General features: G+C 35.9%; 1 protein-coding gene across 3 annotated transcripts; it reads right to left on the reverse strand.

Moving 5' to 3' along the window:
- Nucleotides 1-6,516: 6,516 nt before the first annotated feature.
- Nucleotides 6,517-13,942, reverse strand: LOC148021606 (GDSL esterase/lipase At5g22810-like). Of its 3 annotated transcripts, none has more exons than XM_087697051.1 (7): nt 13,522-13,942; nt 12,631-13,149; nt 12,097-12,239; nt 10,601-10,834; nt 9,245-9,494; nt 7,083-7,318; nt 6,517-6,885 (listed from the first exon to the last, which is right to left on the reverse strand). In XM_087697051.1, the coding sequence occupies exons 2-7, from the start codon at nt 13,088-13,090 to the stop codon at nt 6,751-6,753; spliced, it is 1,458 nt and encodes a 485-aa protein (XP_087553177.1). In that variant the 5' UTR covers nt 13,091-13,149; nt 13,522-13,942; the 3' UTR covers nt 6,517-6,750. The 3 variants fall into 3 exon arrangements, with proteins under 3 accessions (XP_087553177.1, XP_087553176.1, XP_087553178.1); XM_087697050.1 differs by having other exon boundaries at nt 13,512-13,942; XM_087697052.1 differs by lacking the exon at nt 7,083-7,318 and having other exon boundaries at nt 13,512-13,942.
- Between the last annotated feature and the right edge of the window lie 2,814 nt (nt 13,943-16,756).

Raw genomic sequence — 16,756 nt, forward strand, 5'->3', positions numbered from 1 at the left:
CTGGATGATGGGGCTGAGATTACAAGGAAATGGTAGCATCAACATGCACAATTCACACTATTGTTGCTCCTACTAATGGCATTGCAGCTTTGGAAGCACTCTAAGTGCTCAAATTCACTAAGTGATGCCATGGAACAAGCTACAAAAGTGGGTAAAAAGCTAGATAAAAGATAGTGGATAGAGGCTAGGGCTCAATGTATACCTTGAGGTGAATCCATGGTTGCCATTGAAACTATGAGCTAAAGCTTTTCTCCACAACTTGAAGCAATGCTAGGTTGAGCTCCTTAATGCTTGTGCAATGGCTTTGATACCAATTGAAGGGAGTGAGTCCTAAAATGAAAGCACAAAGCAAAAACAAGAGCTATGGTGGAAGGAGCAAGAGCAAGAGAGAGAGAGAGAGAGATACACAAGATGTGGGAACTCCAAATGAAGTGATATAGTGATAGGTGTTTGCTACCTACAGTGTACAATTATGCGAGTATGTGGGTACTATGAGTGTAACTAATACATGGGCAATTAGGCATAGGTTCCTTTACCCCCAACACCTACCTTCTTGCCTACCTCTACCATTCTATCTCCCTCACTAGTGGTTGCCCCTCTCACCTTGCATGTAGGATAAGAGGGTAGGAGATCAACAAGGGGAGAGCTCCGATAACAAATTGTTGAAGGTTTAAGAAAATGTCATCATGGAGGTAGAAACTTATGTTGAGCATGCTTGGGAGATATCCTTTGACATGCAAGCAATTGCTTCTACAATGGTTGTTGACCTGTAATGAATCAACCAAGGCAAATGTTGGTTCTTAGATGTGGAGAAGTGTAAGGTTCACAAGGCTAGTGTTATTATGACTTTGCCACTATAGGAGTTCTATGTTATTTCATGGGCAAAGTGTCTTTTTGATGGACTTTAATTGTTAGTTTCTTAGTACATTTTAGGCTCGTGTTGGTGACATTTACTTTAAATTTGTTGGGAAAGGCTTCTACATGGCATTGCTAGGCTCTCAGTAGAAGATATATTAAGTTTTATAGCTTTAGAGGCAACCTTGTGATTGTTTGCCTTGGAAAACTACCTTCTCTCCTAATGATTTTCTACTCACGGAATGCTTGGTCTGGGTGTCTTTTCCAAATGATGACTTTTTGCTCCACGGAATGCCCACTAGCTGTCCTTTCCAAACCTACATGCAATCTTGGGAAAGTAAAGTCAGAATATGATGATCATTATGATATTTTTGGATTCAATGTGCACTTTGTGTTGAATGTAGATATTTATGTGTTTAAATTTTGATGTTTGTGTCTCATTACAAAAATGCTAATGTCTCTTAATGCCATGATTGATTTCTAAATTATATCCATAATTATTGGTCATATATATTAAAATGCATGTCACTAATCATTAAGATATGATTACTTATACCTATTGCCTAGGTCATATGCTCGAGAGAAGAATAGACATTCTTTCAATGGATGTTGATGCTAACAATATTGCCTAGGTCACATTGCTAACAATATAAGTTGATAGCTATTGCCATGGTCACATTGCTAACAATATGTCATTGTAGTGTATTGAGGATGTTGTGATTTGATGATATTTGAATAATTTTCCTGTAGGATTCATGATGCCATATTGAGCTTACTTTTTGCCATGCAACTAAGAGAAGTCTATTGCTTAATTAACCTTGATATCAACAAGGTGTATGATAGGGTTAGCTAGAGTTTCATTAATAAAGTCTTGTAATGGTGTGGCTTTGATGGTTTGTTTTGCAACATGATCCATGCATTATTTTCCAACTCATTGGTTGTGGTGGGTATCAATGGCTATTTCTCCAAGCCTTTTGTGCTTAGGAGTTCTATTTATTAAGGATTGCTATGTCCTTGTTGCTTTTCCCTTTGATCACACAATCGCTCATGGATCAAATTGACTACAAGGTACATCCTTGTGTGATTAGGGGCTTTCCTTTTCCCAATGGCATCGTGTTTGTGGGGCAACCGCTTGTTGCCAATGACAATTCTAACATTGTCTAGCATGAATATCAATGAATAACACTACATTGATGGAAGACTATGAGGAATTTGCCATGCTGTCAATTTCAGTCTCATAAGCAAGGAGAAGACAAAGGTTCTCTTGTTGGATTGGAATTTGACCCTGGGTTTTTAACACAATTCGACTTCCAGGTTATTCCCAAAGGACAGGTGCCAAGGTACCTAGGTGTTCTTATTGGGGTAGACATTCCTATAGCCCATATATTTCATTGGTTTAAAAGCAAACTGATAGATAAGATTGGTCTAAGGTGTGGATTAGCCCTAGTTGTGGTTGAAAGACTCATGATTCTCAAATTAATCTCCACCCTAATGATTACCTTCAATGTAACGGTGATTCCATTCTCCAAGATAGCCTAGAACAAGGTGTAGGCTCTATTTGAGGGGTATGTGTGGTCATTTAGAGGGAAAAGAGGCCAAATGTCTGTCTTATGGGACTAATTAACTCAGCCTAAGGAGAAAGGTGGTATTGGTTTGGAGTCCCTCAAGGAGAAAGTGGAAGTGTTGCAGTTTTGGCTCCTTGAGCGACTGGACTCTAACCAACCATGGGCTATACTTTTTAGGCATTGGATAAGTGAGCCTAAGGTATAGGGACATAGGTGGTTGGATTGGTCTCATTGGGATGCTATTCTGTGCAAGGATGATGCCTCCATCAAAATCAAGCAATCTGATGTTGCTTAGAAGATCTTTAATTCTTGGAAAACTCTAATCATGAATTGTCAGTGGAAGGGAGATGAAATAGGTAGGGTTGATGGTTCCTTGGACTAGTCTATTTGGTGGCAAAGTGCATCTTTTGAACAAGACTTCTATCCTACTAACACAAATCTAGAATTGTCCAAGTTGAGGTGTAGCAAAGGTTTGTCTAGGTGGCATGATGTTTGGGATCCTAGTTCTTTGGAGTTTTGTGATGCTGATGTTGTTGGATTGGGCAAACATGAACTAGATTGGTACCATGAAGTTAAGTTAGGATTGAAGGACAACAAGCTTTCAGTTGTGGTGCAATTTTCAAGTGACCCACTCAGGTGGTGGATTACACCTATGGGGGGCCAGTGCACAAATAAAGCAAAGAGGAAGAAGGACTTTGTGGTGGCCAATATTGATTGGATACTTACTATGATGGCAACTAAATGGAAGTGTTATGATTTGAGAGTCAATAGGCATACTTGGAAGAAGAGGCTGACAAAAGTATGGTGGGCTACTCCCTCTTTCAAGCTTAATTTGATGCTGTGGAGAATCATAGCTAACAAGTTGCCAACGAGGGATAGAATTAAGATTAAAGGAGTCTCTCCTTTATGCCCACTTTTTAAAGGAAAGAAGAGTCTATTAGGCATTTATTTTGGGACGGTGTCAATCTTTGCACGTGTTGGAATAAGTTGCAATCTCATATGAGGAAGATAGGGTTTCATCATATTGTTACTTGGAAGCAAGCTTTGTAAGGGGATAAAGGAAATAAGAATGATGAATCATGGAGGGTCTTGGCTATCCTTAGGGGTGTTTTGTGAGAGCCATATGGCGGTTGACCAGGAATGCTTTGTCTTTTGGTTTGGTAGTTACTCATATAAGTTGATAGATAATGTCTTTTGCTCTGTCCTGGATGAATGTCTAGCCTTGCTAGGTCTTTTGGGGAATAAGGCATGCTCTTACAAAGCTTTTAGGAAGTTGCTCTTGAAGCTAATCTCATCCCTTTAAGTGATGATGTAAATATCTCATATATTTTGTTTTTGAAATAAATACAATAGACCTCATTACAAAACAACTTGTCCTTCTTTTCTTTTTGTTTCTCTCATGGTAGCTCCTTTTGTGTCAGTAAACGATGTCATTGAACTTGATGATGAAAATGAGAAGAAAGAAAATTTCACTTGAAACTTATTTTGTTTTTTAAATAAGCCTTAAACCCTTTGGATTTTGTATTCTCCTAACCCTTAGATTACACACACATTTTATGACCTTCATACAAACTTGCTTTGTATCTTGATTAGATCTCGAATGTTCTATGTGCATATTTTTATACATGTTGATAGGGACATTACATATTAGGAAGTAAAATATACAACATCAACTTAGGATGCAACATGGGACAAACAAGGCCCAATAAAAAGAAAACATAACCCTTCAAAATAGTGGTGGTCAATGACAGTAATTAGTTTCCTATGGAGTATCTACTCAATTGGAACCAAATTTCTCAATCCTTTTGGAGATATTAGCACTTCCTCCCTATAACTAGATGCTAAGTCTATGATCTTAGAACCAATTATGGGAATACAAGTCTATGATCTTAGAACCATGGGAATACAAGTCAAACATCTTTGCATTCATGTGTTTTGAAACGAGTCTTATAAGAAATACTTGCAACAAGTTTCATACTCTCAGAGATTCTTCATCCAATGCTTTTGGAGATATTAGCACTTCCTCCCTATAACTAGATGCTAAGTCTATGATCTTAGAACCATGGGAATACAAGTCAAACATCTTTGCATTCATGTGTTTTGAAACGAGTCTTATAATAAATACTTGCAACAAGTCTCATACTTTGAGAGATTCATCCAAGAACTAGCATCACCAACAATAAGATCACTATGTGACATTGTTCAAATTCGATGCAATAGATACAAAGACTATGTATCAATGCAATAGGTACAAAGACTATGTATCATTGCAATTACATCACTTTGAGGACCACTACTTTCCCGATGAATTGTATTTGCTAATTAATTTTAGCTCCCTTATATGGATTGCATTTTAGCAAGGATACAAGCACGAAAGAACCAACAACCACTTTTGGGACCTAGTCAACCTTCAAGTTTGTTGTCTTTAGTTTGTGGATATTCAGTTGCAAATCATTGTTAGTTTCTTTGAGTATAAAATTAATGTATGTGTTAGTTTCTTTTACTAGACAAATAGTTAACATGAGTAGTCAAGAGGCGAAAAATATTGCAAATGAGTGAGTACTTTCATTCCTTTAAGAGACATATGCCCAAGACGATGATGCCAAAGAGATACATGAGGAAAATAAGTCATCACGGCTAAAACATGATTAACAGAGCTAGATAAAAGTAAATGATAGAGGGTGCTAGACTTAGTACATTGAGCAAAAGCAAGATTGCCACAAGTAATCTTCCATGCAGAATCACTAAAAGAGACATTCTACATGTCATCATCCAATTATCTAATGGAGGTAAGGCTTTTGGTCAAAGCTAGGATATGATGTATATTATGAAGCACAAATGGAGTGCTAATATCCAATTGCAATCTCACATCACCTATGCCGATAATATCCCATCCATGTCATGTCTAACCAAATTTGTAACAATGCAATAGGTATAAAACCGATGATGATGCAGGGTAACATGAAATGAAGCCCTTGAATCAAGAAGTTAACATTGAGAGTAAGAAGATAGAACATCTGTCACACTTGAGTAGCATCAAGTGATGAAGCTGTAAGTATGTAATCATTTGAGATGTACTTTGAGGCATTTATCTCTTCTATCTTAACATTGGACGTAGGAACAATGCTACGATCATTAGAAGATATCATGCATTGTCCCATTGCCTTTTTCCTGTCTATCATTGCATATCTTATGGCACTACAGTCTTATGTGACCCTAATGCCCACACTAAAAACAAGGAAGAGAGGACTTATGACCACAATACTTACTATGTAATTGCCCATAAGACTTAGACTTGCCCTTGTTGGGTTGTGAGTCTCTACCATGATTATTATTACCATTTTCATCATTTATGCCTCTCATTGTAAGGGCATGAGAAGTACAGGTTGCATCGTGAAGGATTCTTGGATATACTCCACTAATATTAAAAATGTTTTTTAAAAGTGTATAGGGCCAAGTAGAAAGTTCTCTTAAAAGAGAAATTGCATTAATGTGCTTATTGTCTTCTATTATTAGAGTAGACCAAGATGGAAGAAATAGAGTTACCTAACATTTGTGAAGCAAAGTTCAAGGAAATATAAAAGTATGTCATGATGTAATAAATAACTTCTAGCATGGTTTAATGTCTGTAAATATTTTCTTTTATTAGTTGAAGGCTTTTTCAACTTTAGAATTCTATTAACCTTGGGATCCTATATAGTCTCCTTAAAGGAATAGTGACATGGGCACTCGCTTGCTTGAAAGTACATGTTGCCCCTAGACACTAGTATCATGTTCAATTTTGTATGTATTTAGTTTGAGAGAATTTCAATTGTAAACTTTTAAAATCATTTATTTATCTTATTTCATATTTGAGTATCCATATCTCTACAATGGAAAATTAATTATGAAATGGCTTAAGCAAATTACAATCCTACTCACACTACTATAGGCACTCAATCTTTATGATTGATTTTTGTATATTGATGCATTGGACATGTTACTTGTTGGAGAGAGAGAGAGAGAGAGAGAGAGAGAGAGAGAGAGAGAGAGAGAGAGAGAGAGAGAGAGAGAGAGAGAGAGAGAGAGAGAGAGAGAAAGAGAGCATAGACCGCACTTTTATTTTTGCTTGAGAATGCTTGATTCATTTATGTCTTTGTATCCTAATTTAAATTGTAAATATAGTTCACATAAAGAATGGAATGAATGTGAGTTCTTAGAGGCTTCCATCACATATGATGGTAATATACAACTTATTATTCATAGGTGGAAGTAAAAAATGGTCGGTTCTTAACAAACCATGGTGATGAAATAATTTAGTCTTAGTTCAATATATTACATCAAAGAATGCTTAGATACCCAAAGATATCATCTTTGGAAAAATTCGTTTCAACAAGCTAACAAAGAAAAGGATCCATCCAATAAAGAAGACCTTCCACCTCCACTTATTCGTAAGCTTGATTTGTTTTTTAGGTTGCTGTAGAACCTGCGAAAACATACAACAATATGTTATAAAAGCAAACATTAGTTGAAAAGGTATGAGAAGGTCCACATTGTATCACCAAGTCTCCAATCAATTCATCTTCTTGGTAGTGTGCATCTATAAAATTACATATGATTCTCTTTCTCCAACTTATCAAGGTAACTAGGGGAATGAAGTCACTAAGCAAAATTGGCATGTACCTCATGCAATACATGTTTGCAATAGTATGCATATGGCTCCTCAATTCCAAGCTCCATCCAAGTTGCCTTGAATAGATTTGCAGCTAATATTTGATTCATTCGTTCGGTTGGGTGAAAACTATCCCAAAATATAAAGCTAGATGCATCTTTGCAAGTACCAACAGTAAGCTTATTGCAAAACAACCCCACCTCAAGCTTTCCACTCCCACAACATGCTTTTCTAGCTTGTTTGAAACCTACAATAAGAGATAATTTATTTTAGAGATAAATAACATACCATAGTGCACAAATTTTTTTATGGAATGAGAAAATGCCATAATGCTTCACACATTGTTCCCTTATTTAAAGAGGTCATGTATACCATGTCTTTGATGTTTTGAAAAGTGACTCGATTTAAAAAAAACAACTAGTTGAGGTTAAATTATCCACAAGGGAACGTCCTTTCATTTATGATATACACAATGAATTTATAGGTTTGTGTGAAGTAGACATGAAAAACCCAAACCTCCATTCTAGCATGCTTATAGGAATTTGTCCTTCAAACACAATGAGCTAAGCAAAGCAATGACTTGGGTGCATATTTGCTCAATCCCAAGTGAATGTATTGTATGAGTTGACATTTAGCAAGTATTTTGTAAGTATACAAATTATTCAATTGAAAAATGTTTTTGCTTGTGTACTTTCATGTCGATTTCCAATTACCAAATGCTAACTAAATAGGTACCCTATCTAGAGACCCCTAGGATGCCAAGTTTTCTAAGCATAGATGGAATGTGTCTCCCCCCATATCATGTAATCGAGAAACTACCAAGGAACTTGCATGTTGGTGTGTGTACATGTGCCTATCCCCAGTCACCTCATTATGTGAGATGTTTATATCACAAGTAGCCATTGAGAAACATACTTACCCTCACAATTGAGCCACTACATATGCATAAAATGATGGAGACCCCTAGAGTTGATTAAACAATAAAGTAGCCCTCCATATAGTTATCTTATGATATTTAAAACTCCATTATGGTGTATAGCTTGCTCATGTCTATAAGCACATATGTTTTTTCATACATGTAAGAAACTCAAATCCCCTTTTGTTGATTCATGTGTTATCTTATGCTCCACCTCCCGTGGGTGTGTGCAAGTGCTTGTGAATGCATTTAGAAGGCATGCACTTGATGTTTTCCAATGCTTCCAACTTATTATTGCTTCTTTATGCTCCAACATTCTTGACAATACATTGCCTTTGTTTTGTTCTAGATCATAATTTGTAATGAAGAACATGGCCAATATTCTTGACAATAATCATTAGATAGATGGTCTCTAGCTTAAGCACATTGGTTATCAACATCTTTGTTTGTATTTCCATTACTTTTCTATGTGTAACAAAGGTTCTTTGACCCCATCTATGTGTGCATGCTTATGAACTTCATTCTTTCTAGAAAGCTAAAGGGGCCTACAAGATTTACAAAAGATTGTAAGTTGAGTTATAACATGTACATTTACAAACTCTCTAATAACATTGTATACTACATGATGTGATATTGGTATTTTGAATACTTTAGTGATGACTTTATTCAAAGGTACCTGTCTTTTTCAAAGTGTGGAGAAGAATGTGATAGTTGTGTCCACACATAACTTAAACAACATTGGTGTACTAGGAGGTGTCTTCACGTTGTTTAGAATGACATTATTGACCTTTATACTTGGAAAATGTTTCTTCTAAAATATTTAACATTACAATCTTCCCTTACATAATCATTCAAGATGAATCTTTTTGAAAAGGATTTGGTTTTACATCATTTTGATACAACATTGACCATGAATCTTGAACGAAATAATGCCATTGTTGGTATTTAACATATAATGATTTTAATATATATAAGTGAAAGTTGGATCTTGGAGACAATGTCATGAAGCTTATTTATTTTTATGTCATAATCAGTATCCAAAATGTTGACTCAATGTTGACTTTCGATAAGTTTTCTCTTTGGATTGTTTGCACTTGTCACTTACTTTACCTTGTGCTCAACCTTGAGACTTAGAAAATCTATCCATTGTTATGCAAATAAATTTCTATGGTTTTAACCTTGTGTGCTTCTCTAAAGTATGAGTTCACAATCATCTTCGATGATATCACATGCAAAAGTTCTGAAGTTGGTACTCACCATACTTTGTAGGGTATTTGATAGCATCCATTAGCACATTATAACTGTCCATGTAGGCAAGTTTAACATCTATTAGATGCAATTTCAAGGAAGACATCATAGCTTTAAGATCCTTATTGAACAAGATAGCTAAGTCATTGAGATGCTCCACACAACCGCTAGCCCTATATATGGTTATTTCAGCAGGCAAGCATCCAAGAGGTGGAAGAGTGACAACGCCTATCCTACGAGCACCCAAGTGATATAGGTCCTACAAAATCAACAAAAAGATTATCAGCATGGTAGAGGTAGATGAGCTTTGATATATAAGAGAATTGATGACACTGTTTAAATTGATAAAATATGAAAAAAATGAAAGATACCAAATGTTGGTGGAGTCCAAGAAGTATTGAATTGTTTATAAATGTTCTATTGTGCTTGATGTTTATATAAGATGTTCAAGCATGCTCGACTAATGCAAGGAGTGAGAAGGGTAACATGTTTAAATACTATATTTAATGATGCATTTCAAACAATATCTTTCATAGATGGGGGGGGGGGGGGGGGGGGGGCTTGAATAATGAATAAGATATTTAACATTCCATTTTAGATAGTACTTTATAGATGAGGGACTCAAAGAATGTATGAGAATGATAAGGGAAGATGTGGAAGTTTTCTCAAAAGACCAACTTCTTACATGATATTAGTAATATCTTGAGTGTTTAAATATCATAAAGTGAGCTCTACTTGTGATGTGCGCATTATATTTTGAATCAACTAGGACTTGTGGGTACGAATTTTCTAGCATTGAGGAGATTATATGGATGAATTTAATCCTTAAACTTAGCCTTCCTCTACTATGCATATGTTTCATTGTTTTAAAACAATGTGTTTCTATAGTATGAGGTGAAATGTAAGGAATTAACTCTTTGTTGGCCACATCTTATAGTCCATTGTTGGATTGTGATAGTTGATGCAAATCACATGTTTTATTGCTCAATGGGACTTGCAATAGAATTAGCTGACCATTATATGACAATATGTTGTTTCTAGCTAAGATAATAAGATAATAAATGTTTTATGTCTCATCCTCATAGCCAAGTAGAAAAAAATTTATTGTTGTGGTTATTGAGTTATGGATTCAATACATTTGTTCAACAAAGCATGACATCCACATATGAGTAACCAGAAAAGTGGACTAAGGCACTAGGAAAATAGCGTGATTCGTGTGTGTATGTGTGTCTGTGATGAGTTATGCAATCTCCGATAAGATAATTTTGTTGAAGTTTCAAGACTTTAAATTATTCCAACCTACAAATTTCTTAATGTCAATGCAATCTTCAAATGCATAAAATCCTAATTGTTTAGTTAGCATACCTGGATGAATTGGGAACACAGTGATAGGAGCAAGGCTTGAAATTGAGGGACGGTGTAACGAGTCCGAAGATAAATGTTGAAAAAATAATTGTTGAGAAAATCATTGGTTCCTGTGCTTAGGATGTACATTGCCTTTCCCAAAATCTTAGTTGCATTGTCATGCCCCAGTTCAGTTATCAAGCTTTGCCTATACTCCTTAAAATGCTCCAGTTGTTTACTTAGTGGTAGTGCATTCTACAAACACAAACATATGAAATATAAATAGTATTACTGTCAAGCACCTAATCAATGAGAATTAAACTTGTTGGTTTAGTTAGGCAAAGTTTCTTCATTTGTATCATCAAGGGGTTGGGAAAGAGGGAAGGGTCATGATATGAACATGCTATATAATAACCATGTAAAATACCATACTCATAGATTTTGAGTCCTAGAACATTCTATAAACATTTAAGTGATACAAATCAAATGCTCTTGCATATGCATGTCCTTTTAATAATGTGTAAGAGGAGCCATCCAAGTAAACTTTCATGCTATCACTTTGCATATTTCTCAATGACATCCTAGGCCAGTATAAGTATACCCATTAGGATGACATGCATAGTTGAAAAGACATGTTTTAAAGTAGCTAGTATTTTATGAAATGTTTAGTGACATGCATGGGGGTTTCAACTTAGGCAATAAGATCTCTACATAGTCATTGCCATGATATGACTATATGGAAGAGATAGGAACATTTTTCTTATTGATGCTAGACCCACCCTTAACATATGATGGTATGTATGTTGAGACCAAAGACATTTCAAATTCATTGATTTGATTTGCCAAAGAAGTCACTTATTTCTTAGAAATTCTTGACTAGTTCCAAAACTTTGTGAGGGATTACATATAAGGGGTGCTACTAACATAAAGGCTTCTCTTGTAGTTGCCATTTCAATGCCATTCATCCCATGTTTCCTTAAAGTATCCTAGAGTCTTACTTAAGCTCTTGGGCTTGGCAAAAACTATGTAGCTACATCTTAAGAGTCTTTCCGTAGAGAGATTGTATGATGGCTAAAGTTTACATATTTGAAGAAGCTACAATCTACTATTAGCCCAAGTTGTGCATTCCTGAAATCAAACAATTAAAGGAATATCTTCATTGAATGAAGCCCATGATTCTTTAGTTGCTAAGCATCCTAGTTATGCAAAACCAAAAAAATTTGTAGCCATCCATTCTAGCCAACATTAAAGCAAGATATACCTCAAAATATTACTTAGCACTTTCCAAAGAATTGCTAATGAATGGGATTGTGTCTTGCATACTATTAAGCAAGAAAACTATTAACATTTACAAGAAACTTTATTTTGTAAGATGGTAGTAAGTTATGTGTAGTAAGAGAGTAATCTATAGTGATGCAAAGTATAGTCTTTACTATTCAAGGCATTTATAATGTCATTTTTAAACTCAAGTTATTATGATGAAAATCAATATGACAATTGGCGTTCATGAGACTTACAAAATGCTTGGCTGTGCTATCATAGAATCCAGAGGAAGCAGATGCAAAGCTAATTCCAACTTTTTTACCCCTAAGAAAGCCATGTCCTCGACTTGATGTGTCTAAGTAGGCCACTGTTGTGGAGTGAAGACCTACCATAGATGCTGCCAAATAGACACAGATATGTAAAATTTCTACTAGTTAGCATATTGAAACAAAACAAGAGTGAATTTGACATGTGTAATATCATAGCCTTTGAATAGGGCATAATGCAAATGATGATATATTTATGATGGCCTTCTTAATAGACCCACCTTCTAAGGGAATGTAAAATGACTTAGTAATCACTTCATCACATATATGCAGGATGCCAAGTGGTGATTGTACATTGTAACCTCCTTTTAACTGTAAGCTCATAAATGAAAGCCTCAAGCTTCACAATTACCTCATGTCTTTAAAACCATAAGTACAACATTTCTAGCTTCAATAAATTAAGAGTACACCAATATGTTTTAATAGTTTGTGGTTGTGATATATTAGAAGGCTTGAAATTACCAATATAGTCAGTCACCAACATGCCATTGGAAAATCTACCAGTAGGTTCTTTTGCTCCTATCAAGTCTCTTCCATAAGGATGGAAATTGCTTCGTGAGATTGTGATCAAATGATTGTTATTTCCAACATCAACCGTGGAATCTCCAAAAACAAGAAGGGTTGGCACCAAGGGAGCCATGTTTTGCACCTGCAATCTATGGGTATCACCATTGATGACTTGATCATGATTACTATATTCTCCATTGACTTGCACGGTGATAGGCCTACTACATTGGATGAGTCCAGAGTGGGCAAAAATCATGACAATGATGATCATTAGTGGAGAAGTGGAAGTATGACGCTTTGAAGGAGAGGGTTGATCGATTGGGGGGATGGTAGAAAATGTAATGGTTTTCATGGGTATAGAACCTTTCAACATCATCAATGCCTTCTCCATGTCATGAAATGGCAATAACAACATGCTGAATCTCTTTTACACGTCTTTGAGCTCTATGATTGAGTGATCACATCGTGTGGTAGCTGCATAGACATGTATAACAATCACACTTAACGCCCCCAAAAACACACACACACACACACACACTCTCTCTCTCTCTATGGCAAGTCCAATGACACCATCTTTAGTCAAAGTTTCACACCCACCATCTTGATCCCATGTCCTTACCCAAAATGGTAAACACTAATTTGAGTACTCAACGACTAACACATGAAAAAAGACCACACATACCTACACACACACACACACACACACTCTCGCTCTCTCTCTCTCTCATTTGTTTGTCAACGTGCGTTCGCTGTAACGACAGGCTAGCCGCTACACTCGTTTCTTATATTCCTCCTTCTCACTCACGCCCACACGCGCGCGACACTCAAAAACTTACTCTCCCTCACTTGCAGAAGCTGAGTACTCGGAAGTTCGACACCTCCAAAGCTCGCGATTCTTCATGCAAGCAGCTACCAAAGCACGCAATTTCATGCCTTATACGACTCATTAACATCATCCTTCCTTCGCTAAATTGTACTTGATCAGATAAGGCAGACTGTAGCTTAGCGGTTATGGCGGTCGACTCGATCAGAGGCGCCGTTCGTTAGTTATCCCGTGCATGAGAAGAAGAAGAAGAAGAAGAAGAAGAAGAAGAACTCTTAATGATCAGAGCCTGACAAGGATAATTATGACTGTCTCATAAGTCTTATATACAGACGGATAAACTGTCCGTCCTGTCAGTCTCTCCTGTGTTATGTGTAGGATGAAAGCATTGCACAGAGAGAGAGAGAGAGAGAGAGAGAGAGAGATTAGCTGAAGGAAGGGGGATAGATGGCTAATGGATAGAGCTTAGAAGCTCACAGCTAAGTTTTATTCGAGCTTTGAGAGGGTATATTAGCTGAAGGAAGGGGGATAGATGGCTAATGGATAGAGCTTAGAAGCTCACAGCTAAGTTTTATTCGAGCTTTGAGAGGGTATTGTCAGTCCACAGTCCTCTGCATTAATGTCGCTTTTACTTGTGTGGCTCGTGCATGTAAAAACTTTTGGTGCTTCCGAGTTCCGTGTGACAAGATGAAAACATGACAGATGGGTTGCTAACCACCTAATCACATAATATTAAAGAGAGAGAGAGAGAGAGAGAGAGAGAGAGAGAGAGATTTGTCTTCTTGAATTGACCTACTCATTGGCCACTCCTAATCCATGGAGTGTACGTTTATTATGAGAATATAGCACCACCTAATCCATCCCATTGATGCCTCACTCGTGTCCTTTTGTCATTGAACATTCATTAGTAAATCATTGAATAGTGATTAGGAAATAATTGAGCATTGATTTAGAAATAATTGTGCACATCGAATTAGCTTAAGATCACTCTCGAGCTCTCACACCCCTGAATCCCTTTAATGAAAGTGTGCTTCTCTTTGCTTCCGGGACGCAACGAGTTTGGAGGACATGACCCCTCCTTTTGACCTCACTCTTCACCTATGTTCCCTACCCCTCTATCAAGAGATCTAGATTTCATTAGGTAATCTAATCAGTAGTCTCCGTGAAGAAATAAACCACCTACTCTCACATTATCATTCTAAGTTTGCATGGATAGGTTGTATTCATATTTATTTGCTTATGGCACTATTGAGAAATATTTTGTTCATTGAGTGACTCATCAATGAGATCACCATTTTTCATTCAAGGAATTTCTTTAAGCATTTTGTTTGCAAAAGCCAGAGTTGAGGCTTACATGATTCGAAAACACAATGACAAATAAATTGCCCCAAACAAGACATGTATACTTACATATCACCACATGATATTCTTCTATGAAAAGTAAGACAAGTCAAAGAAGTTTCATAAATTTCTAATATCGTTTGCTTGAGTACTATATTGTTAGACATATGAAACTTGATATAGCACTATTCACCAACTACTCTCTTTGTTTCTAGACTCATTGCATAGGCATTTACTTGCAAGTAACTTTCTAAAGATCACAACCCAACATGTGGCAATTGCTTGACCAAGTCTCTTGAAACATTGTTAAAGAAATACTTACAAGATCAAAAGAACTAAAAGTACTCTAGAAAGGGATGTCTTGTACCTTCTTTGTGTCTCATAGGGTTTAATCTAAGATTATTAAGACACGTATAGAATCACTCCACAAGGAAGAGAACTTAAGAAGCTTGTGATTTGTGTGGCTATTCCCACACATTACTTGCTGTGAATTCTAGCTTATGCTTCTCATGCCTCTTATAAATGTGTTGAAGATCAATTTTAATGGTTTGTGACCTTAATGAATGACTTTAATGTACCTATTGCAAGATTACATATTTCTACTTTGCAAGATTATCCTAAATCAAATATACACCCACGTGTCCAATGTGCCATTTGCTTCTTATATTTACGCATCATTCTCTGTGAGTGTGCTTTAAGACATTTAGGGATTTTGTTAAAGCAAACCAATTAACAAGTTAATCATAGTCATCATAAGCTATTGTGTACATCATGGTATATCCCTTGTCATATTTTACCCATGCATAGGAACAAAAAACCGTTAGTGCACTGACACAATGGGCTATGTTCACAAGACATTCTTTAAAGACTTGGGATGCATGATGGATGCATGAGAAGGAGGCATGACCCAAAAAATGCACCTCCAAAGAGTCATTTTTGTTGTAGAGAGTTGATATGGATATTATAACATTAATCTTTGAAACAAGATCAGCAAAAAATGCAAGGACTAACAGCTGAATCAAGATAGATTAAAAGAGTGAACTGTTTGTTCTAAAACACACATGAACATTATGAATACCTATCATGGGTCAAACCATATAATGGAAAACATTAAGGAAAAAAACACGAAGTCTAGCATCTCTATATAGTTATGTGAGATAACCCATAATAAAAGAAGGTTTGAAGATATTGACATCGCACATGCATAATAAAGTATAAGCATAAGGTGACCTAGAAAATAACCTAAGCTTGTAAGTATAGTGTAAGCATTAGAGCTAATTCACTATATGAAGTATCAAATTAAAGAACACATAGCAAATCAACAATTCTAGTAATCAAAGGGTAACATCTTCAATGACTTTTGCATTATCTATGATGAATCCTCAACATTTTTCCAAACAATTGACTTGATTGTCCTGTATAGTTAAGTTGTGCCAAGATATATCAATTTCTTATCCTCATTTTCCAAGATATTGATAACATTTTGACCCCTATGCATATGTTACTAATATTTTTCTCATTTCGTTAATCTCAAACCCTCTCTTCATTATTCAACTTAACTAGATGATGTATGTCACCTTCAAAATTACGCTAACGTTTGGTATGAAAAGATGTAGAAACACTTAAACACATACCACAAGATTAATTGTCCTAAGCCTCACATTAAGACTACTCAATAATATTCATAATAACAATGTAGACATTTAATTTGCAACCCATTCTAGATGTGTGCAATTTGAGCTAACTAATATATCCATTCTAGACATCCATAGTTTGTCTTAATGAATATACCCCTCATATAGATGTGATATATAGCCCTTACTTTGATTAACAATTTAATAAATAATAATTTACTACTAGATTTATACATAGTACTACTTGTGAGATTTGAATCTTGGTTCACCATTGTCAACATTT

This window comes from Lygodium microphyllum, chromosome 17 (genome assembly GCF_053477565.2).
Source record: "Lygodium microphyllum isolate KBCC chromosome 17, Lygodium_microphyllum_v1.1.10, whole genome shotgun sequence".
NCBI classification, from domain to species: domain Eukaryota; kingdom Viridiplantae; phylum Streptophyta; class Polypodiopsida; order Schizaeales; family Lygodiaceae; genus Lygodium; species Lygodium microphyllum.

What these genes read in the sequence shown, in the direction of transcription:
- LOC148021606 (XM_087697051.1), bottom strand. Translation starts at nt 13,090, where the DNA reads ATGTTGTTATTGCCATTTCATGACATGGAGAAGGCATTGATGATGTTG. An exon ending in ATAGCACAGCCAAGCATTTT is followed by an intron (nt 10,835 to 12,096) that starts GTAAGTCTCATG and finishes TTGTGTTTGTAG; the next exon opens with AATGCACTACCACTAAGTAA. An exon ending in GCAAACATGTATTGCATGAG is followed by an intron (nt 6,886 to 7,082) that starts GTACATGCCAAT and finishes ATGTTTTCGCAG; the next exon opens with GTTCTACAGCAACCTAAAAA.